The sequence below is a fragment of the Heliconius melpomene genome, chromosome 20 (genome assembly GCF_056956725.1).
Source record: "Heliconius melpomene rosina isolate 202511_hmr_F chromosome 20, ASM5695672v1, whole genome shotgun sequence".
Classification (NCBI taxonomy): Eukaryota; Metazoa; Arthropoda; class Insecta; order Lepidoptera; family Nymphalidae; genus Heliconius; species Heliconius melpomene.
The window spans coordinates 4,455,990-4,481,481 of NC_140408.1; the positions used below are offsets into that span (position 1 = coordinate 4,455,990).

The 25,492-nt window shown below is 32.1% G+C and overlaps 1 protein-coding gene across 9 annotated transcripts in view; it reads right to left on the reverse strand.

The window, feature by feature from the left end:
- Positions 1-1,971: 1,971 nt before the first annotated feature.
- The window catches only part of baz (par-3 family cell polarity regulator), a 46,967-nt gene continuing 23,446 nt past the window's right edge, over positions 1,972-25,492 (reverse strand). For 2 of the 9 annotated variants that reach the window (XM_085204343.1, XM_085204344.1), the window contains exons 2-22: positions 21,265-21,465; positions 20,022-20,177; positions 19,129-19,295; positions 17,711-17,833; positions 16,386-16,439; positions 16,128-16,222; positions 15,535-15,716; positions 15,114-15,281; positions 14,477-14,716; positions 13,977-14,152; positions 13,684-13,835; positions 12,944-13,460; positions 12,487-12,650; positions 12,255-12,380; positions 11,892-12,015; positions 11,444-11,572; positions 10,236-10,374; positions 9,901-9,968; positions 8,565-8,669; positions 5,259-5,275; positions 1,972-4,697 (exon numbers count right to left, since the gene is read on the reverse strand). In XM_085204343.1, the coding sequence (XP_085060469.1) occupies positions 4,510-4,697; positions 5,259-5,275; positions 8,565-8,669; positions 9,901-9,968; positions 10,236-10,374; positions 11,444-11,572; positions 11,892-12,015; positions 12,255-12,380; positions 12,487-12,650; positions 12,944-13,460; positions 13,684-13,835; positions 13,977-14,152; positions 14,477-14,716; positions 15,114-15,281; positions 15,535-15,716; positions 16,128-16,222; positions 16,386-16,439; positions 17,711-17,833; positions 19,129-19,295; positions 20,022-20,177; positions 21,265-21,465 (3,291 nt within the window). In that variant the 3' untranslated portion in view covers positions 1,972-4,509. Of the gene's footprint in view, positions 4,698-5,258; positions 5,276-8,564; positions 8,670-9,900; positions 9,969-10,235; positions 10,375-11,443; positions 11,573-11,891; positions 12,016-12,254; positions 12,381-12,486; positions 12,651-12,943; positions 13,461-13,683; positions 13,836-13,976; positions 14,153-14,476; positions 14,717-15,113; positions 15,282-15,534; positions 15,717-16,127; positions 16,223-16,385; positions 16,440-17,710; positions 17,834-19,128; positions 19,296-20,021; positions 20,178-21,264; positions 21,466-22,122; positions 22,287-24,681; positions 24,771-25,492 lie in introns of those variants that run through there. The other 7 variants (XM_085204347.1, XM_085204349.1, XM_085204346.1 and 4 more) reach the window with 6 other exon arrangements.

The window sequence follows — 25,492 nt, forward strand, 5'->3', positions numbered from 1 at the left end:
GGAAACGTCGCACACGTATGTGTGCGTCACACGAAATACAGGTATGGATAAAAATCGTGAAATGAAAAAAAAATCCTACGTCCAAACTGTTGAGGTACCTTGATTAATTTCTTAGCTCTGGGTTTGAAATATATTACTCTATATGCAGTTTCAATAAAAGAAGCGCTGCCTCTTCCACCCTGTATATTGGCTGTGGCATGTAATTCCCCTGTGAATTTGAATATTCACGCCTTAGTTCCGTAAGATATCAGCCTGCCTTTTACGCCACAGTGCCTTTGGGACGACATCGACAATTTCAATTGACGTCATGGGATTTTACAAAGTTTTATGACTATTTATATATACAATATTACTAGGATTGTATTAAAGGAATGAATAATAAATAAGTCCAGTTATTGGAAACGTTTATAATATGTATTAGATGTTTACTGATAATTGATAAACGACGGTACCTTGTGTGCTTTAGTAATATAAAATGTATGAAACCACAAAATATGAGTTGTACTGTTGTTGTTCATTCTGACAGGATTTTACGCTTGACGAAATTTAAAAAAGAATTTAAAAAATATTTTCTTCGTATTTTTATATCAAGGATACTTACTGCAAAAGAATTGCGATGTGCAGGCCATAGTTGTAATTGCACAAGTAATGAAAGAAATTTTTGGAGTTACAAATAAAACTTAAGGCCGTCGTGAAGGGGCACAAGGATGTGACTGTAACGCGACGGTTGTGGGTTCGATCACCACTCAAGGGAGTGAATTATTATTTCTTAATATTTTCATTTCTTCGCTCTGGCACCAAGGCATAACCCCGGCGTTGAGATCCGCGAAAAATTCAGCGGAAAGTGGGGAACAGAGTATCTTGAGTCTCCACACTAGGTTCCCTCTCCTTAAATAAAACTTCATTAAATCTCACATTTACAATATTTTTTTAATAATATCATAGTAAGATGATTTTCTTTAAGCGTTGAAAAATGTGATCATTGTAGGTAGGTATATGCTATATTGTCACGAGAATATATACATATTTACATACATTTTTTGTTTGTCTGTTTATAGAGCCATGGTCATAGTTACATTTTATAGTTGTCTTTATTATGTAAATTAAATGTAATAACAAATACTCGTTAATTTAATCGTTGTTATCCACTAAAGATCCTATCTACCTTGTGGCCTATTAGTAATGCCTAGGGAAAAGACGACGTAAAAACAGAAACAATTTACTATAAATTGTACGAGACATGCGAGCCTCGGCCTTGCCCTTTCTAACCACTCTATGGTTAAGATAAGTGCCTTCTTACACGACAGCCCCAAGTATACTGTGATGCCAGCTACATCTGGAAATATACTGAATCTGAAGAATATTTTTAATAGGCCGGTTACGACTGCGCTACGGCCCTTTGCGGTTCGATGGCCAGTCGAGGAAATGTTTATTTAAATTTAAATTTCCATTTTTCGCTTTAGTGTCGAAGCAAAGCGCGGGCGTTAAATTCTCAACACGCAATGTCTCCAGAATTCGACCTCAACTTAGGAACAGAGTGTCTTGACACTAGGTTCAGTCTCCTTACCCTATTAAAGAATATAGTTAATGATAATGGAAAATTTTCTTTGAAAGCATACACGTTTTGATGTTTAATAGCGGCCTTAGATATATATTCGACCTTATTAGTGATTGGATAGACATTTCACAACTTTTTAGTATTGACCAATTTCTCAACTGTATCGGGGTATTTCAAATAAGATTTAAATAAAACCTTGTAAAACCCGTTTGTACAATTAAACTTAAACTAATATTTTCAAGAATTTAGACTAATTTCTGAAATTATTAAATACAATTCACCTAATCAATTTATTTAAAAAATATGTAAATAAAATATTTATATGTAAATTAATAATTTGTGGGTGGGTACACAACCTGGGTTTTTGACTTTTTTATTCTTTTCATTATATATATAGAAGGAAAACAAACATATAGATATAATACTTATTTATTTAAGGTACAGATGGCCGACGCGTTATGTCTAAGAATATACAAATACCTATGTTGATTTAACATATTATATATTTACACATACAGGCACTTGTAAGCAAAATGAATTCGCAGCATCCTAGCTCATCATCCTTAAATAATGAACATAAGAATCTTTTGAATATTAATAATGAAAAGACTCGACACAATAATAATATATTTACAATAGAATTAATATTTCATTTATATTTCATTTAAAAACTAAATTGTATCAACATATATCACCAACGAACCTGTATTATAGCGTATAATTACATTTAAAGTAAATATCACAACGATAAGAACATATTGAAAATTACGAAATAATTTAAGTAAGTATTATATGAGAATTAAATTTGGTGATAGACCGAAATACAAAACTTAACCTTGAAATATCTAAAGTCAGTCGCTTTAATTATAATTGTTCGTTCTAAGCTTACCCTTACAAACTATTTTACACTTTAAAGCTTCTTTGATTTAAGAACTTAAAATGTATGGTATACTATTTTACAGAACACTGAAACCTCGGAATATCTCATTTCTCTCTCATATAGTAGGGTAGGCAGAGGGAACCTAATGTTAAAATATTACTTTCCCCACCTTCAGGCTAATTTTTAAGGAAGTAACAACAATATTTGCATATCAAGTTTTAAGCTAATCACAATATTTTGCCTCTTACATTTAATGTAAATTAATGATATATCATTAAACTACTAATTATACTAATTATAAGTTTGCCGACAAAATTATTTTAGCTTGCTATCACTTTTCTCTTGAAAACTGCAATTACTTTATCGTGTATTTTTTTTTATTATTTGATGTTTTTATAATATCGGCAGTGTCGTATGGCCTTCCCCTCTTTATGATGTCGATAAAAAAAACCAAAATCTAATATTAATGTCAAAATCTTAAAATTATAATTATATTTTTTTGTTAACATTGACTTTTTATAAAAAAAAATAATGAACATGAACAATCATACAAATGAACGATAATCATTACATAATGATTCAATTAATTAAAAAAAAAGTGAAGTTATTTTTTTTCAACATATTTCAATTTTACGAGAAAATTGAAGTTGAAAAAAATATTTTCATATACATAATTAAATCACTATTTTATATATTTTAATCAGCCATTTTGTTTGCAGTGAATGTGTAATGCAATTGGCTTTTAGCATAATTTGATTAGAAATTAAACTATCGTTTTAAACAACTTGAACGGAATGCTAAAGTGATTAGAAGAACCAAAGACCTAGAATTTATAAATCATTATATTTTTTTATATCAAATTATGAAATATGTAGTCGTAAGTTGATAAGGATGGCACCATTCAATAAAAAAATGAATGTATAATTTCCGTATAAAATAAAAAAAATACGTAGAAAATAAAAAAATATTAAGGTATACGCAAAATAGTTACTTTTAGATCTAGTAGCATAAACATTTACAGTGAAGTTCATTTAAATACATGAGCTAAGACTAAATAAAATACTTTGTAAACTTATTTTTCTTATAAAAATAAAATATGAGAAAAACATCCTACACAGATAAAATAATGATTTCCTTTAGTAGATAATAAAAAGCACACGTAGAGTCAAGGTGGGATACTAGTTATTTTTTAAAATAAATATAAGCTATAGAAGTTCTGGTCCCAGAAAGGATAAAATTTCCCAATAAACTCACAGTTCATGTGTTTTTGCAATAATATTTTTTGTTTAGTCTGGTTGATCACCATAAAACATAGATCATAGCCTTAATTCTAATTATCATCTTAATAAATATGTTTCTCTACTACCCCACTCAGTGGAAATAGTAATTTTCATAGCCAATTTTCACAAGTTTAATTCAATAGTAATAAGGCCTTGCTTGCAAAATACCTAATATCGCCATTAAAAAACACAATTTAAGTAGTTTATTTCATAACTTATTTTCAAACATAATTTTCACAGTCTAATATTAATAAAATCATAGATACGATTGAAATTAATTTATCGATCTTCACTAGACCAATGGCACAAAAATAACACCATATATAGAACTATCAATATTATATGACAAGCCTTTAGATTCCTCCTATAATAAGTAGGTGCCAATCTTCATTGATACAACTATAATTACAATAGTACTTATTGTATTTGTAAAGTTTCAGCTGCAAGTTTTCACTTTCAGTTGAAACTAAACATAAGTAGTGCATTATACGTCTCGAAAAGATTTCCATCCATTTTAACATGTATAACATATTTACTCGACAAACATCGTCTATGTACAAATTCCTCTTATAAAAAATGGAAGCTGGAACTAATCTACATCAACGCAACTATAAGTATAATAACCAACAAATAAGCTAAAACTTTGTCTAAGTACTGCGTAAGTAGCTGTCGATTAGTTATCCATATTCTTTCAGGTGAAACCACCATTATAGAAATTTTAGTACCTATAGATGAATCTTATTTATATATAGATTCCTTCAAGAAAAATTAAGGAACTGAAAGCTGAAAATTCACATAAGTACTGCATAAATAGGTGTCGAATAATGACCTGGGTCCTCGTTGCGTATAATGATATCAACAAGTAGTGCGTCAGTAGTGGTAGGCGGTGCGGGCGCGGCGCGGCGGCGCGCTCTCGTACTCGTAGAAGTTGGACTGCGGGCGGAACCCGCCTGACTTACTGGTGCTTGTTGATCGACGACTGTGGACAATTACTTTTATTATTATTTATATTTATAATATTAAAGGAGGCTAATTGATAGGACAGTAGTATTTACTTTGGTCAAAACACATTATAGAAATTACAGATATTTTACTTCTTTTTAACCGATATCTTTTTCCAAAAAGAGGGGGGTTCTATATTCGTTCATTTTATTATTATATTCACAAATGTAACTTATATAAATAAAATAAATGGCTACCTAGTACCTACAAACGTAAAATAAATGAATTTAAAACATCTAAACAACCGATACACTATGGCACTATATGAAGGATAATTATGGTAGAGACAAAATACTAGCAACCGAATTACTGTTTACTGCTTCAATAAATTTTCTCTATAGTAAGCTAAAAAAACAAACGTAATAAAAAAAACTAATGTACATATTTCTTTTTATATATGCAGAAAATATAAATAAATGTGATATTCGCGTCAAGTACAATATTTTACTATACAAATGGGATACTATAAACACAACTAAAGACTGACAGCTACAGTATGACCGTTTATGTTCGAAATAAGGGCAAAACTAGCAATTACCGTACAAATACTCGCATCTTACCGCCCGCGGCAATGAACAGAATATATATTTAAAGTTAATATTATTATAAATTATTCTAATATTGCAATACTGTGTTTTTCTAAGTATTTAGTACTATTTTCAATATCTATATTTAAGCCTGGTATCATTATATTAATAATATTGGAAGAGGAAAATAGTATCATTTACAACAATCATGAAAACTACATAATTAAGCAAAAATTTAACGGACAATTTTACCTCATTATAATTAGTGGGTTACATATTATTTTTGATTGCAATTTAAAGGAAATGCATATAATATATTATTTCTTATAAAGGCAATAAATAAATTCACTTTAATTTTCGAATACTATGCAGCATGCTCATTTGTATAAAACATTAAACAAAAATCTAATTATATGTAAATGTACATATTATGTATAATTTCATATCAATCAGAATATAAAGAAATATAAATCTAATAAAAAAAAATAAAAAAAGAATACTATTTCTAACACCGGGTTTTTTATAACTATTATTAACCTATTATTAATATCTTATTTTGATATAAAAAGTGGACGCCTTGGTGGTGTAACTAAGCCGATATAATCAATACAACCTTATATTAAACGATCTTTATATTAAACAATATAAATATTTTATACTTGTTGAGTTCTGCCACTTTACAAGCACTACCTCCAGAATATAATCGAATTAATCGGCGGAAAATACGGAACGGATTGTCTCAATACTAAAATCCTTCTACCTGCGTGAAGATATACCTACATAATTAATATATATTTAATTTCGGAATATAACAACAATTTTATGTTCTTACACATATATTACACATATATAGGTATACTGATACGAAAAATATTAATTAACAGTAGAAGTGCCGAAGATTGAGACCCCCCTTGAACCGCCGTCGTGACAAATTTGTCCCATTCTACTTATTATGTTGATTTTTGGTATAATACAAAAAAATATTATTAAAGTAATTCGTGAAATATGTAGATCATCTTTAATAATAAATTTTTGTTCTTTAACACACATAAAAGTACCAAAAAACCAAACACAAAGAAAGAATCAAATATTTAAAATACGTTCTAAGGTCGTGACAACTAACTGAATAACTCTTATAAAATTATAAGTTATTGAAATTAGTTAATATTATTATTAGGCCAAGTAATGCATTAATATATTCTTCACCAGTGATACATCACAGATGATTTATAACATTGCATAGTAATGCCTCCAGAATTCGGCGGAAAATGCCAGCGGAGTGCATAGCACTAGGTTCCCAGGTTCCCTCCACCTACCCTACAATTGCCCACATTTGGTATCGAGTGTTTTTCTAAAATTCAAGCCTAGATTAGTCATCCTTTCATCTGATACCTCACTTGAACTAGCGGCAAAATTTAGTATTGACACCAATTTTACCCCACTTTTCAGGCTATTATTTTTTAAGATTTACGCATAAATGTATAGTTTTCAGATTTTTTTCTATACTAGTACTACATGTAGATGTTAACTGCCAAATTTCATAATTCTAAGTTAACTGAAAGTACTTTATTAATTTGATTCCCTTTATAGTGTCGAAATACACGTTTTTTACTATATAAATGGTCATATCTTTTTTTAAGGGTGCTTTTTCAGGAAATCAAGGGACTGTAGATCGTCATATAGTTGATATTCATATACTCATATGAATATCAACTCGATTTCTCCAAGCGTTCCTGAGATAAAGGCAAAGACAGCCGGATGGAGAAAAAATAATCTTATAAGGGTTTTATTTTTCCTTAAAAGCTACAGAACCCTAAAAACTTAGGTATTGACTGCTAAACCTACTATTCAATTTTGTTCCGCCCCCGCATCGTCCTTTCACCTCCACCTCGTCCCCGTGGCATGAAAATATGTCAAATTATACCCTCAAATAATAAAATAATAATGGCGGGACAAAAATGACCCAGCGGCAGTTCTAGGTAAATCTAATTTTTTTTCAAAAAGTATGACTGCTATAAAATTATTTATATTTTTAATTAAATAAAGGTGTAAAATTGGTAATAGTCAAAAAGTTTCATCTACATACATTAACAAACAAAAAAGTTATAAACAATCAACCTTGCGATTGGGACAAAAATGGGACGGCGGCGCTTCTAGTGTTAAAGCTTATTCAAAAACTCATTTAAGCCTGATAGTCGATCTTGACAGGATAAGTACATTAAATATCTGACACGCTTCTTTTTTACAACGAAATAAACAAGGAAGTCGAAATAATTCAGACTTTATGAATACAAATTTATTCTTTTTTTTCATCAATTTAAATACCTCTGTCGTTGTAAAATTATTTGGAATTCAAAAACAGATCCGAAAGAGGAAAAGTCGTTAAAATATAATATAGCACGCTCATAATTAAGTTCTGTCATTTTCATGGTTAATAGTAATACTAAGTGTTGAAAATACAACATACAAATAAAAACGGATATTTAATAGAATTCCACGTACAAATGATTCAGGCGACTTAAAAATTTCGTAATATGAATATGATTCATGTTAACACAGGACATGCATTTTGCGTGATAAACAAATAAGGGGGGTAACGGAAATCAGCCTATTATTTATAAATTTAAGGACCAGTTCCACTGGCTGATAAAGTCCCGGGCAGCCCTATCTACTAGACAAGTTATAATTTTTGGTTTCACAGGTCTCGAATAGCAATATCTATTAGATACACTTTTGGGCTCATGCATTTCATTTTTACATACTTACTTATTTGTAATTTAAAAATGTAACAAATCGTATGAATTTTTAGCTAGTATTGTCGTTCATTAATGAGAAAATTATTCTCGAAAATATAAGAAACAGTTATTTTGTATTCTCATCTTTATATATTACAATTTAAATACACGTTTTTAAAACATTATTATCATTATTAAGCCCTTGAATAGATTTAAACTAGTTGGGTTATTGCAACGTTCAGTGGGTGATTGGTTTGACCTCTATCTGTGTATTATATCAATCACATGGATTATTAATCTACACTTTTTGTCCTGGTCACTTGTTTGCGTTGTTTGTGTCGTTATACAACGCTCTTTTTTATTCATAAAACCTTTTATGGATTAATAGAAAAAAATATACATGTTTCTCAGATTTCCATTTGCTGTAGATGCGTTTTTTATTAATCGACTGTTAGAAGAAATCTATCTACCAAAGCGAGGAACTGAGAATAATTAATTTTTCCGGGAGGATATAGAACCAACAACAACGGATGGATCAGCTGTCGCGTTTACAAATGGCAGATAATATAATAAGCAAATCACCTGTCGTTCCTTTCTTCCAGAACTTGCGTGTGCAGGTGTTGGTGGCCGGTGTTGGTTCGGCGCACTTGTCCTATTTGCACCTCGCTCAGTTTCTCTCTTCGGGCACTGAAATATGTTTAAAATGTTAGATTTTCTATATATAGTTGAATAGACAGTACGGCCGACTGTAGGTTTACTAAACTTTTGCGCATCGATGAGAAAATAATCGAAAGTAAATAAAAATAATAAAATTATATCAGCGCAGCCGTTTACAGGCGGCCACGATTCGTCAACCGTACTGTAATTTAATTATTCGTAATTATTAAACAGCTTAAAAATATATATGTATCATAATACGTTTTTTAAATGTTATTCACACAGAAAGTATATATTTATAAAGATGGGAAATTATTCAGGAACATATAAAAATTTGAATGTAGATGAATTTTGTAACGCGCGTCTTGAAAACCGTTTAAGTTCTGTTCGTGTATACAAATTTTGACGTAACTCGATAAGAATCCCCTTAATTGGTTAAAGCACTTTGACCTCTTGGTGACTAAAGAGGCAGGGGTTCGAGTCGCGCTACGTTCATATTCTTTCATACTTGTAAATAGATAAATATTAAAGGGGGAAGTAAGTTTACAAACATCAAATTTGGTCCTAGGAAAATGAATTGAGCATTTTTTTTATGAGAATGTGAGTATCATATTTGTTAAATCTTTTAATTGTTATATGTCAAAGTTATAACACTACATTTTTTTTATTCATAAACTCACATTATAATTTATATCCGACCTGTTTATAGGTCTTCTCTTTATTTATCTGCTTATTTTAACTGCTGCTTGTTTTATTTATTACTACTACTACTATATACCAATAAATTTACCAATAAAATTTTACAGTAAGCTCTTTTATGAAATTATAAAGAACAAGTATAGATTTCGTGAAAGTTTTGAAGTGTAGGGAAACACGAGTAGATCATGAAAATGTCTTAGTTCTCAAGACAACAACACTGCAAATAGTTTATCTTATAAATTATTCTTAATTATGTAAATATGATCTGAACAAGCTTAGTTCCGCGTGCAATAATAAACAATATCATTTAAAATTATAAATAATCTTTATTGATTACCTTCATTTTTTGTTGAGAGCAAAAATCAATGTAGCTATAATACATGTATAACATATTTTTTTTCGTGTTAGAACAAGTCTCTAATTAATAATTATAATAATTTATCGCTTCTTAGTAAAGTTTTAATTTATTATATTAACTCTTGATATAAAAATATAGTATGGCTTATAATATAATAACAATATTCACTAGTTAAATATTTATCACATATATTAAAAGAATTACTTTAAATTTTGTTGTATTTCTTCATAATTGACATAGTGACCAGTGGGGCCCCACGCGGTGTCTACTGCCTGAAACAAGATTATTGAAATAAAATAGATATAAAGGTACGAAATACACAAAATTCAATCAAGGCGTAATTGGAAAGTATCTGGTCCAAAGGTTGTGAATTCAATCCTCACTGTAGTAAGAAAATAAAGCGCGACATTGGGAGTTTTGCTACTCTACTTGCAAATTTCTCGAAAATTAGGGAGAGGGGAATGGAATAGCTTAACACCAGGTTTCCACTACTTACACGCGGGATACACCGCGAAAATTAAAAATATATTTAATGATACCTGGTTATGAGGATCATATGGCGCAGGCGCGGGCGCAGTACGGTGCGACCTCGCCGCGTGCCCGCTGCGCCTCTCCGAACGGCTGCTGCGCTCTGAACTGTTTTGTCGGGAACCCCTTTCTTCGCTGTTTAAATAAATACTATATATTAACTATACTATACATTCAAATTATTTATATTTTCTTTTTTTTAAATAAAAAAAAACATAATATTTTTTATGACGGGATTATAAACCTGCTGGTTTTGGATAAGGTAAATTTTTTTATCAAATTAAAATATGATATTCTTGATCAACTTTTGAATAAGGAATTTCATTATACTTCTGCACTTTAAGTTATATAAATATAATATTTTGCGCCAAGTTTTGCCTCATTAGCAAGGAAATGGGAATATTAAATATTTAATTACTTCCAGTTATAACTGAACCCACGACCTGTCGCGTTTAGAGTCGCACACTTGTGCCCCCGCGCCAGGACTAGGCCTCACATAATAATTATAATATCATATAATAATCATAATGAAATATTAATATAATCAATTAGTATAGTTAAGTAAATTAAGCAGTATATACTCATGCATATTTCCTGATCACTTAATATGACGGAAGACATAATCAACTTTATTTATGCCTAATGTAAGATGATTAACATGTGCTAAAATAAACATTGGCTGTAAGTGACGGTTTGACTTTTAAATCCTATATGTGAAAATATTCGCATTTACAGTAAAGAGAAGTTTCCTTGTACAATTTAGCTAAATAAGTTAAATTACATATTTATCTATCCTATTTATAAGATAGATATGCAATTTAACATATATTTAAGTTATTTATAAAAATGTTAAATTACAATGAGCTACTTTAATTGTTTTATAAACAATATAAAATTATCCGTAGTATTATTATATAGAAGCACACCTCGCTTGCACTACTGAAAATGCGTTGATATTCTTATTAATTTCTTCGTCGTCGTGGCGCGCCGTGTGTGCGTCGTGACGCATAAGCGAGCGACGATTATGAATTCTATTCCCGTTCGGAAATATGAATTATTTAACATTTTCGTTTTTCTCGCTGTGACAACAAGGCAAAAGGCGGAGGCGAGTTCCGCCAATCAATATGAGAGTGTCTTAACCCTAGGTTCGCCCTGCCTACTTTGCTGTATGCAGGATACAAAAGTAAAGCTAAAAAAAAACTAAAAAATATATATATACCGTATAGGCGCGGGCGGATCGTCTTCGCGACGCTCGAGCGCGTCCCGCGATATAGACTTCTCAGACGCGCGTCCCGGCTGCGAGCGCCCGTACACTTCTGTTTCCGTTTTCTTGTGGGGCTTGCCGATTCTATTGCATATATCATATTTAAATATTTTTTATATATTCGTAATGTAGATTGACGATTTACAGTTATTAATTTACTTTAGTTGCTTAAATTATGAATAAAATATTTAATATTTTAATGTTTTCGGTATGGTGTCGAAGCAAAGTGCCACTTTGAGTTCCGCCATTCAACACGACAATGTCTACACAATATCTCCAGAATTCAGCAGAAAATGGGGAACAGAGTGTCTATGTGACATTTGGTTTTCTGTGTCTACCCTGCTGTATAGGGGATAAAGCGTGAAACTATAAAAATATTTTAATAAATTAAATGACATGTTACCTAAACATTGTAGACAGTGACTTCAGCAAAGATGGTTTCTTATGAGATAACGAGGACTGTTGCGGTGAACCGCGAACTATCGTCTCCGGCGCCGCGTTGTCGTCCGTCAGCCAATGTTTTAATGCTGTAATATAAATATTATGTTTTTAAATATAAACAAAAAATACTAAGTATCTAAAAAGTTACCTAAGTTGTATTTTTTAAATATATTTTTTATAGATGATTAAAACGGTTTAATTATTTTAGTATCTAAAATTAAAAACATTTATAGGGTTGTATGTTTCTTTGAAGCAATTCTATTGCAAAAAGAAAAGAAAATAATAGTAAGTTTGAATTAAATTAATTAAGAACTATTATCCTCACGTGGGTGTGCTCGCGCGTATATTGGTTCGTTGCGATTAGGGTTTCTCTGAGTTTCTTGTATCGCAGTCTGAAGAGATTCTAAGCTTGATGACTTCCTCATGCCTAGTGATGGTCCTACTTGCATTGCTAAAAGAAAAAAAATAATTAGAAATTTATTTTTACCTATATATATAATTTATAATACCACTTCCGCCATTTCTATATATTTAAACAAAAAAATAATCTCCCTCACCACTAATAGCCTTATTCTCCTTAATCTTCCTGTAGGTGCCGGTGGCGCGAGCGTCGAGCGCCGCGTGCCGCTTCTCGGACATGGAGCGGCGCCCGACTGCGTCGCGGCTGAACGCGTCTGCGCCCGCGCCCCCGCCCTCGCTGCCGGACTCGCCTGTACTGCCTCTGTAGGGAGAAAAGAGGAAGAAAATTATAAGTACGATAGATCCATTGTATTGTGACTAGGCTTGGCAATTGAAATAACTAAGAGTTGCTTATGGCTTTTGATTCAATATAAATGCCTGAGATAAATTTGACCAGGTTACAGTGTGTTATACTGAAACATACAACAAGTAGTAGCTATATTTCACTGATAATTATACTATCCTACACAAAAAAATCCAATTAAAACCATTAGTTCCTAGATTAGCCAGTTGAACAAAAAAAAATTACAAACAATAAAAAGAACAATATATTACCTCGTCGTACCATAATCCTCTTCAATAATAACATTATGGTGTGCAGGCGGAGACCTAGACATGTGAACATGCCCTAAATTCTGCCTGTAATGGTGGCCATTCACCGGAGCGTCCGTTTGTGTCGCCATATAATAACTTTCATTTCTCAACCCCGTCAGTCTGTCTATAACTGGATTCCATCCATCTAATCTACTCCATTCAAAACTGTCGCGTTTACTATCATGAGGTATTGTCTCCTTATCTCTCTCTAAATAACCTTTGCTATCGTCCGATTGGTTTGATACCCAGCTATTGTTATTATTGATAGTGACTATTGAGGCGTGCTTCTTATTTGTTCTATTGTCTGGTTCTTTAGTTTCGTGTTTTTGGTAATCAGTTGATTTGTTTTCTTTTTCGTGTGTCGTATTGTATATGACTGTGTTGAAGTTTTGAGAGTTGCTGTTTTCGTTTGAATTTGTAGTGTCGTTGCCGTTGGGCGGGGTGTCATCTTTCCACCTCGCTAAGCTGTCCATACTGTCTGTAATTAAGAAAATTATTAGTTATCTTAGGCAGACGTTTGTTGAACACTGAAAAATTATTGTACGGTATAATAACTTTTAAATCATAGATCAACGAAAAAGAAGATAAAATACACTACACTTACTGTATTCAGGTAAATGTTATTATCGCTATTAATTAAAATTGCTATATTAGTTAACAAAATCACATTTTTATCATATCAACAATAATTATATAATTACCAGTTCGCCTCGCAATAGTAAGTGAGATACTGCCGCGTACATTGGGTCGTGCGTGTAGCAGAGCGCGACGTAGCGTCTCCATGGCGTCCGCGTTGGACTGTCCCACTAGCGACACACCGTTTACGCTTAGCAGCTGGTCGTTTGTATGTAATCTAAGGAAAGTTAAATAAGGATAAGATTACAATACAATTATGCTATTTTTGCAAGTTGCTTATATATATAGACGGATAAAATATAAGAATTATTATTATAGAATAAATCAGATTATTAGTGAATAAATAAGATTTAAATACCTTCCATCTCTAGAAGCAGCACCACCATGTAGAACTGATTTGATGAAGATGCCTAAATCATGAGGTTCCGGACCAACAGTCACTTTGCCTTTCACACTAATACCAAGACCCGCTTTCTCTGAGTCATGGACTGGAACATCTAGTCTTAGGATAAGTCGGTTTCTAAGTCCTAGCAACTGGAAAAAATAATATTTTATTATTTCTATGCTTAAATATATAACAATTTTATAATAATAGGGCCATCGTAGCACATCAGCACAGACACATCCTGACCGTAAATGTGACTGTTGTGGGTTCGATTACCACTCGAAGTAATTAAATATTTTCATTCCCTTGCTCTTGTACCAAGACAAAGCGCGGCATTGAGTTTTGCTATTCAACACGTAATATCACTACATACACTAGATACACTAGGTTTCCTTTAAATATGCTCACAGCGACAACGAAGTTAAAGAAAAAATGTAGTTGATTTAATAAAAATTTCAATAAAAACTACTCACCGAATTAGAAGAAGAATTAAGCGCATCCTGCATAGCACTGTCTAGAGATCTTTCATGATCTTTCAATAGATCGTCTTTACTAGAACTCTTTGGTATTCTGCCTCGTATTGAACTCTGGTTTATTGCGTTCACCATACTGGATACACGCCCATTTTCTTGTTTACTTGGCTCTTTAACCTGTATGGGGGTTCCTACTGATTTTTCTGTGTATTTATTTGGACTTACAGGCGTTTCAATTTTCTGGAAAGTTAGTAATTGAATACATATTATTTCTGAGCTAAAGCAAAATACGTTTCAATAATTTAAAAGCTATTGAAATGTATTTTGTGTTTATTTGTTTTGTAACTCTTATTGAATCAATTTATATTAAAAATTAGAAGCAAATTGGATTTAATTTCGACTGAAAAGACAGAGTTAATAATTTTATTAATTAAAACCAAATGTTTTTGGCCTGTTTGAAGTAATCATAAAAAGTTGTGAGCGAGTCCTCACTCGGGTGGATGAATTATTTTCATTTTCCAGCTATGATGAGGCAGTGTGGCGTTGATTAGCCCTGCTCACCATACAAATCCCCAACGGAAAATGAAGAATAGAGTGTTTTGGCATTGGGTTCCTTGCTATGTATAATAAACCTTACCTGATCCCTCTGTGAGGCGCGCTCCACCACGATGTCCACTGTGGCGTCGGCGGGCGTGTTGCGCAGCAGCGCCACCACCTGCTGCTGCGTACGGCCCGCCACGCCCGCTCCGCACACCGACACCAGCCGGTCGCCCGCGCGCAGCCGCCCGTCTGACACCGCCGCGCCCTGCCGACCAGACCGTGGGAAATTTAGAATGTTGTTATTATTGTATTACATTTTTATTTACATTTTTTAAAGTATAAATGTTTTCTTACTATACTTTAGTATGCAAAGGCGTTAAGAACCTTCTTAAGTCAGTAAGAAACTCCTACGTATTTTGTCTTTATTAACATTACTACAGAATATGTAGGAATTATTGACATATTAAAATGTACATGCTCAAATAAAAAATATATTAATAATCTGTTAAAATACAAACCTTCGGTAAGATATTCTTAATATAAATAGGGCAGTGTCCACCAGTGGGGTTGTCCCGCGTGGTGATGGTGAAACCGAGTCCCTTCTCCCCTTTGACGAGGGTGACGGCCACGCGCTGCACGCCCGGCTTGCTCGGACTCACCGGCGTAGCCGTGCCGGATATCGCTCTTTCACTGCTACCTGCTGTGGATAAAAAATAAGGATTAATAAACAATTGGAAATTATTTAATTTTATAGCTGACGAAAAAGTAAGAGTAAGTGGTTCTCTATTTTTATATGCAATCTTAATAATTTTTCACTCTACATCTACTCTCAACTATACATAATTCAGGTTTAAGGTTTATATACAGTTACTTAATTCATTGAAAAAAAAATGTACTACTCTATATTTATATAGATATAACCTTTTTTTTCTTTAGAATAAGCAAAAAACTTTTAAATACAAGGTTTTATATGGAAGCCATACAATGTGTTACACAACAGTTTTTAGAGCATAACGTAAAGTAATTATATTTAATTATAGCATTATTCTTCATCTTTTTTACATTATATAAAAGTATTTCTATAGAAAAATAAATTATTTTTAACACTTACTCTCAGGCAATAAATCCAATGGACGTTCCTGCACTGCAGGTGTAGTAACAGTAACATTATTCACTCCGGACACCCATCGTAACATATCTTCTACCCTAAAATTTAAATATATTTTTTAATGAAACAAGATTGTTAATTCAATATTTAAAAAAAATAGATAATAGTATGTACAGTTCTAATTCTGTAACAACTGAGTATGTGCAGAGCATTTAGTTAAAAGTGTTTTTATAGTTTTTTTAACATTTTTGGGTAACTTACACATGGACATTTGACTCCAAATTAGGCAGAACTTCTACTATGCTGATTTGACAACTAATAAAAATACATATACATACATAAATACTAAAATTAAAATTAAATATAGAACAAATACACTTGAGTAAAAAAATCTAAGCATTCATCTAAAAATCTCCAGTTTAGTAATCAGTTATCAACATGGGCTTGTAATCATATATCATGTATTTCTAAGTACTGGCAATACAAAAAAATTAAACTACTATATCAGGTAATTAAAGATATGGACCTTATTGAATCAAAGGATGGTTCTTAGTGAATGAAATAAAATACATGAAAAACAAGATTACAATGTCTGAGTTACTTTTTAATAATACTTATTTGTAGTATTATAATCTATATATATAAAAGGACTTGTCCTCACTGACTGAGGTAAGGCGCACGCACAGCCGTAACCGCTGATGGTAGAAACGTGGAATTTGGACAGATGTTTACTTTCGTAATCTGGACATCCACTAAGAAGGGATTTTGAAAAATTTTAATTCTAAAGGGGTGAAATAGGGGTTGAAAGTTTGTATGAAAAAAAAATTAAATCGGCACCGATTCTTATAAAATTTGAAATTCAGACTCTTAAAAGTATTTAATTGAGCACATGTTTCATGGTTTTCTAAAATTCTTCCCCTAAGGGTGCAAATAAGGGGTTGAAAGTTTGTATGGAAAAATTCTTAAATGGCCATCGATTTTTATAAAATTTTAAATTAGGCTCTTAAAAATATTTAATTGAATGTGTGTTTCATGGTTTTCTAGAATTCACCCCCTAAGAGTGCAAATAAGGGGTTGAAAGTTTGTATGGAAAAATCTTTAAATCGTCACCGATTTTTATAAAATTTGAAACTTAGACTCTTAAAAATATTTCATTGAATACATGTTTCGTGGTTCATTTTAATTCATCGCCTAGGGGTGCAAATAAGGGGTTGAAAGTTCGTATAGAAAAGTCTCTAAATCGCCACTGATTTTTATAAGAATTTAAATTGAGACTCTTAAAAATATTTCATTGAAGACGTGTTTCATAGTTTATTAGAATTTACCCCTAAGAGTATTATTACCCTATTACCCGCAGGCGAAGCTGCGCGCGTCCGCTAGTTATTTATATATTTGAGCTTCACGCTGCGCCCTGCATGCATCCCACATAGCAGTCTAGGCAAAGGGAACCAAGGAATTTAGTGTTAAGATATTTACGCTTTGGCTAATTACATAATATAATTTGTATGCAAAATATAATTTAAAATTATAAGTTATTCAGTTACTTTATTATTTACTGTGTACTTCACATTAATAAAATAGCTTACCTATGGTTCTGATCATTAGAGGGAGGCGTGTCTTGTCCTAAAGGTTCCTTTCTTGCGTCTCGCGGTAAACTCTTACTGCCATATATTTGAACACGTTCAGCAGCATCTAGCCATACTCCACTTCTAAAATCAAATAGTAACATTATTAACATTCATATATTATTTTCAAAAATTTTTAGCTTTTTAAAAACTTTTTAGCTTCATGCTGTAGGCAGGGTAGGCAGAGGGAAATTTATTTGAGATACTACGCTCTCTATTTACCGTTTGATTTTCAAGATATTGCGTGTGGAGTGGCGGAACTCAACGCGGCGCATTGCCTTGTTACCAGAGCGAGTGAATGAAAATAATGAATAACTATTGAATATCTCCAGAGTCGGACTCGAACCCACAATCGACGTGTTTGTGCCACTGCGCCACGACGTAATGCATATTATTATTGATTAAAAAAATTAATATATGTTTTATTAATAGCAAAAAATAATGATGATAAATTGTTTAAAGTCAAAGTTATTCTATGGTATTCAATATTTAGATTTTGATTGTATCCTTTCTTAATATCTTTAATATTCTTTCTTTAATATCCTTTATATGGATTATAAAGAACGGTGTAGGTATGTATTTTTGTAACATAATAGTCGTAAAATTTTACTTGTTACTAATTTTCAGTTTGCTTATCGTAACTTGCATTTTAATTTGTATTTCTGATAACAAAGTTCATTCACTTTGAAGAGTGTTTTCAATATACGAGTTTTTAGTCTACTAAAGTATTTTTTAATTAAATGGTTTAACCACGAACAGCGAATAAAATGTAACATTTTATTTTCACTGAACAATATGCAATAAGTTTACACAAATACCTAGTAAATTCAATTAAATCATTAGTTTCTATAGTTTCAAGGCATTCCGGTTGCAATTTACAATTTACTTCTATTGTAATAAAATGTTATTTGTTTCTCATTTGTTGGTTATTTATATTTAAAAAGCTCAAGTGGTGTATACAAACATTTTTATTTTTAATAATTTTTGATTAAATGTCATATTTTAAAATGGTTACATAATCTTCACTTAAAAAAAGTAAAATGTAAATATAAATCATAATTTCAAATTAGAACCTATAACTATTAGTAACAAATGTAAGTAATTATTGTATACTGGATAGATTTTGTATTATTTATAATTAATAGCCAGCCTAGCATTGATCAAAGATAACTTAACTCAAAACCTATGATCATGTTATTCTTTCAAATTCCTATTAAGCCCTACTTGGCAGCCAGAAATGTAATAAGAAAGTAACATCATTCATTGCATATAATTATATCGCCACCAGACGTGATGTCCCTCTATTTAGTGCAAGAACACCTCTAAAGCATTACTTTCAGTAAAGGATAGACTTTTCAATAATGACGTAAAAAACTAACCCAGGTCCAGAAAACTGCATGGATAGACGATTCGACTGCCTCTGGAAGTGACCATGTGTTTGACCGGGGTCACCCGTCCCGTCCATCGGGTGCACCTTGTGCGTCACGCGGCTACTGTCCTCCCTACACACTACAGCTGTTGACCACCGCTTTGTTTGATCTGAGTCCTGAAATATATTGCTTAATTGCTTAGTAGAATTTATAAACAGTTAAGTCCAAGTTATTTAGTAATTAAAATAAAACTCACATTTATACATATACCTAAATAATATTATAATATAAAAATTACATTTTAGGATTAATTATAATATTTTAATGTAATTTTCATTAGTAAATCGTCGTAATACGTCCAAGTTTTTTAAAAGAAATACTAGTTTTCATCTACTTTAAATTGAATACTAGTAACAAAACTTTTAAATTAAATTAACAAATATAATTTAAAAAAGCTTCAAAAGTATAGTCACATTCAAAACATTAAAAAGTATGCTTGTAAGAGGAAAGGAGATATCAAATTAGTAGCCCAAAAACCTCATAAGTTTTGTGTAATGTTCTCAAATACAATAACATATCTTCTATATATATAAAATCGAAAGGTCACTCACTCATCACGAAATCTCAGAAACTACATGTGCTAGGAATCTCAAATTTTGCATTGGAGTTACTTATAAGACGTAGGTGCTCGCTAAGACGGGAATTTTCAATATTCGACTTCTAAGGGGTTGTTTTTGGGGTTGAAAGTTTGTATGAAACTTCGTTACTACAAATGCTAGGAGTCTCAAATTTTCCATGGTCGTCACATATAGGACGTAGGTACTCATGGAGACAGAAATTAATAATAACGTAGTTCACGCAGGCGAAGCCGCGAGCGGGCCGCTAGTAAGGAATATAATTACTTGTCTTTGCGGAGGTAATGTGTCTTGATGCAGTGTGGGTTCACTTCCGCGACGCACTTGAAGACCGTTAGAGCCATCTTCCAAGTCCGCTACACCTACTTCCACGCACGAGTCCGTATTAGGCACTCGCATACTGCCTCCCATACTGCCGACGCCCTACAAAAAATATTTTATAATAAAAATTAAAGGTATTTAATCTACAATTGAAACAATTTTTATTGTAGATGGTAGTCGCTTACTACGAGTAAAGAGATAGGTCGTTGCTATTAAAATCAATTCCGTTAACTTCAATTTATATTAAATTGGTAGTACCGCAATATTGTATTATCATAAAATTGTTGTATTCAATAATATCTGTGGTTACTATCACCACAATAGCATTGTTAATAATTTGCAAATATTTAAAGTGTTTTAAATTTAAAATAGGTCTATTCCGATTAAAATATAAATATGTTTTTTTATTCTTGGGATTTCTTAAGATTAGTCTTATTTCTTAAGATTTTGTAGATTTATATACAAGATTAGTCTTGTTAGATCTACAAAATTAATAAAAAAATTACGTCATGTTATGTAAGTCACGGTAAATACTATGTATATACTAAATACCGATATTAGTATCGTACACAAATATTATAATCCTGTTAGCCTGGTTTTAGCCTCTTATCTATGAAACTGAAACACCTATATTTATACATTGTATGTATCGGCACATGTGTTACTGTATATGTAGATATAATCCAAAGTTAGTAGAAAAATGTTCCATTAAAGTTAAATATAAATAAAGTACAAAAACTAAGCATCTCTTTTAGATAAAAATATTTAACGATATTCATCTTACCTTATTTAATTTAATTGGATATAAGCAGCTTGATAAACATTTACCCATTATAAATTAATCTTCTCAACAATTATCCTAAAATCTTTTAATAATCCTAATAGGAATAGAATTAAATTACTGCCAATTTATCAAATACGCTACGGAAATGTTTAAACCTGCACATGAATTTAGAGATTAAAAGCAAACACGTTTTTTCATGTTCAGTTTTCCCGCCCTTTTATTTTTTTCTACTTTGACCATGATACTATGTATATTCAGCCTATTGATTTTAATTCTATTTAATTATTTAAGTTTCATGTTTATTTATTTTTTATTTAGTTTAAAATAAATATACAAAATTTATATAAATATTAATTTGAATATATATTAAATAATATTAAAAATTTATTCGTTTTAGTAACTTACCCGAAACATATCAGGCGAGGCAGTGCCAGCAGAGGAACCGCTAGCACCGTCAGCTTGGGCAGCTCGTGGTTGCGCCTGATTGGCGCATTCTGCGGTAAGGGTTTCGCGGTCGTCGGCGACATCTCGAACACGGTCGTCGAGGTCTAGAATACCTCCTGAACTGGCACGAAGGGCTCTGACGCCTATCCATGTTTCTGGTCCCTATAAAAAGTATCAAGTATTATAATAGCTTCAATAATATAAGATATGGATATATACAATTGAAAATATGTTTATTTTGAATGAAAACATATAGGTAACTTTTAAACATGGTAAAAAAAATGCTACAATTTTCATTGAATATTTTTTTCGTAAATTATTATAAATATTTAAAGTAACCTCCGTTAGTATCTACACGAGCAGCTAATGCGAATATTGACACTGTAACGTCAATTTAACAAACTTCTGTTTTTCTTAGAGGGAATTCATCACGGCAGTTTGCGACCGCGAATGTTCCCACGCAGCCTTTGCCTTTCAATCTATTCATCGAGTGAGCGTTGCGTGATGCTTGGATTGTATGTACGTTTTATTCAGATAGAGATGTTTTGTATAAACGCTCGTAAGGCTTTGTGTGGCTGTCAGAGTATTCTGCCAATGAATAAGCATTGTAATATTTGTGGACCTCGGTTAGATTATCTGTGATGCAAAAATCAATATGGCTGTCCGCATGATTACAGATTTTATGACGTTTAAGGTAAGGTGATATTTTTATACTAACATAATAGAACCCAAAATATATAGTGTATAATTGTCAAATTCTAAAATTATAAAACGAAACAAATCAAAATATAATTTAGACGTTTATCTGCTTTAACATACCCAAGTAACAGTTCTCTTTTCACGTTCACGTTTATTAGCCAAGCGAGCACGTTTCTTTAATCGAGGCGGAGGTATTGGCGTTTCCTCAGTCTCAGTCATCTTTTTCTAACATTTTACACATATTTATGAAGTTTCACTCGCGCTCAATAATAATAATATGATACCTTTTTTGTATAATTAGTAGATTTTTTCACTATTACTTACTTAAAAAGTCATGCTAACACAATTTATTGTTTTTTTTTCTATTTTCCAAATAAATTAGAGCTATAATAACATAAGGCCACATGTATGAAAGAAGTTGTGGTCACGAAACAGCATTTAATTGTAACAGGTCATTGGTGCGGATGAAGCCTTGACCTTCGCGCGCCGTCGACCAAACGGCCTCGCGCCCAACCAGCATGCACTAGATGCTACATCCCATTTAGGATCGCGTGATTCATTAGAAATCAGCTTATCAAGAGCCATACTGCTATTTTATCTAATTATACTATCAAACAGAAATATAATAACCCAACAGAAATATTCCATATTTAGTAAACTTAAAATACCTACATGATTGTTAAAAAATGAGGCACAGGCGCGTGACTAAACACAACAGGTTGTGGGTTCGATTCCTGCTTTAATTTCTTCACTCTGGTGTTGAGATAAAGCGTGGCGTTAATATGCGCCACTCAACAGAATTCGGCGGAAACTGGGGAATAGGGTGTCTTAAATCTAGGTTCCTTCTACTCTGCCTTGCGCAGAATACAGAGTGAAGTAAAAAAAAATTAAAAGGATTATTAAAAATGACTGGCGGCTGTCGAATTGAAAACGTGACCGCGCTGTTGCAGCAAGATCACGCAAAACTTTTTGCGTTCGGTGCAACCGTGCAAGCCAAGCACAACAGCCATGCGTGAAACGTAATACTTCTTAATTTTAAAACTATTACGGAATTAAAAAACGTGCCTTTAGGGAAACGATGGGTGCGTATTCATATTTAAAATATATTTACTTAGTTCGGATAGTTTTAAATTTTCTAAATGGCTAATAAAGATAAATTAGAGGAAAGGGTAACTTATCACAGAGCTCTCTCTGTCTTTTCTCCATAGGATTATAACGATGCATAAAGTCAAAAGAAATAAAAATGCTCGGTATTTTATCAACTTCATAGAGCAATCTTACAAAGAATGCAAAATGTTATCTTACGATCTATAGCTAATGTTCCGTAATACATTATTAATTATGAAATTCAACACAATTACATACTGTGATGGAAGAAGTTTGTAGTTTTCATATCCTTTGCATATTTTGACACTTCGAGTTTTGTATAAGAATTGTCCATCAACTGGCACGCTCGAAACGCCATATATCAAGAATTCAATTCAAGAATTGTCCAAAATATCTTAAGAATAAGTCTGATAATTGAAATGCAGAAAATAAACGAGAAATGAAAAAAATAAGGATCGGAGCGCTTCAAATTTCTTCAAATTTACGTTGGAAAGTCTAAGTTCTTTATATTAATTATACGTGATACGAATCATCTATGTCTGGCTTTTTTTACTTAACTAATCCACTGAACTATAAAGGCTAAATGTAAATTTTTAATAGGTTTAGGTTTTAGGTTTTTTAGTAGGTAATTTGAATTAAAATCATTGACATTTTAGTTTCGAATTCACGAATTCGATGTATTTAATATACGCACGAATTTACATGTAATTCAAAACAACACTGATTATCTTGACGACAAATTTGCCGAAGACCTTTTCTAGAGCCATCGGAAATGCAATCGTTTATGGTTTTCGTGGCTGGTGTCGAATTATAAGCGAGGCTATGCGCGTCAAACGTGTTTATTTATCAATTTTGTATACAAATTACTTACAAAAGTTTATAATAAGCATGGGCGTTAGGGGGACCGGGTGGTCCGTGCTCACTCTAGAATAGTCTAGTGCCCACCCCAAAAATTTTACTATCAAAAAATTTGCCTCGAAATAGAAAAACAAATTTTTATAAAATTCGTGTAAATGTTTACACGAACATATGTTCAAAACTAAAGTCCAGGCCATCCCCAGAAAATGCCTCTAGATACGCCTATGGTAGTAGGTACTACATACATACCTATGTGATTAATAGTGATTAATAACTAACAGACGAACTATAATGGAAATATTTTATTTAAGTATGAATAAAAATATAAAAATGTACTAAGATGCACTGATATGTACATAATATTGATATTTAACACGCTATTTTCTTTTTCAGAAAGAAAAAATATTTAAAACAACACAATTCAAGGCAACCCGCGAAATTCTTATGTAAATACTAAGCGTAGAGACGTGCATATTATCCGCGGTCATTTGCAACTCAACTGACTTCGACTGTTCAAGGTGCACGGTACAACACTACAATTTTCACTGGACACAACATTCAACTTAGTTGAATTATTTCAACACACGCAGCCTTATATTCTACTAAGAAAACATGACTTTCAAAGTAAGATAACTATTTTAAGGACATCACGCTTTGAAATTGAAGTAAAATCGCAACACAAGGCCATCGCTTACTTTCACATTGCATTATTACCAATTTCTTTTTAGTTTAATTAATTTTAATATCTTCTTAACAGCACAATAGCGTCACGTCGTGAAAAAAATAATAGAGCGTGTCGCACAAACGTGCCGTGCCGCGGCGTAAATACAACTGAAGGCAACTAATAATGATCGTACAACGACGAACAAACTTGAGAAAGAAACTGTTTCTAAAGAAAAAGCAATATAAGCAAATGGAAACAGAAAATTATGCTAGAAATACCGTAATAGTGGAAAAGACTATAATAGAGCTAATATAGTGTTATAATGCTTGTGTGTTTATGGGCAGTCTTTAGTAAATACGTCACATTCACCCAATAGCTCTTTGAAGTTTAATCACGCACCCAGTGAAATACTACGTACGCAGTTATACATAATATAATTAAATTAATCATTTCACCAGCCAGCCGGCCAGTCGTGGGGCTGGAGCACAAAGTGCGACTGTAAAAGCGACTGATTGTGAGTTCGATTCTCACTCGAGGAAATTAAATATTTAATTATTTTTCATTTCTTCGCTCTGCTGCTAATATGTGCGGGATTCAGCGCGACTCAAAATCATTTCGCGAGTTTATCGTGTTTCAAAAAATGCAACGATAATTTTCATTTTCAATAAGATTACTAGGTATTTTTATTTTGCTATATTACATAATTATTCTTAATAATCCCTGTGTCCACGTATTAAAATGTGAAGGCTACTTATATAGTAAAGAGTTGCAAATAAAAACTTATTAGAAATCGATTATTGAATTTTAAAAAAGCGTCCCTATTTGCTAATTTTCGTCGATTAATTATAATTATAGTCTTAA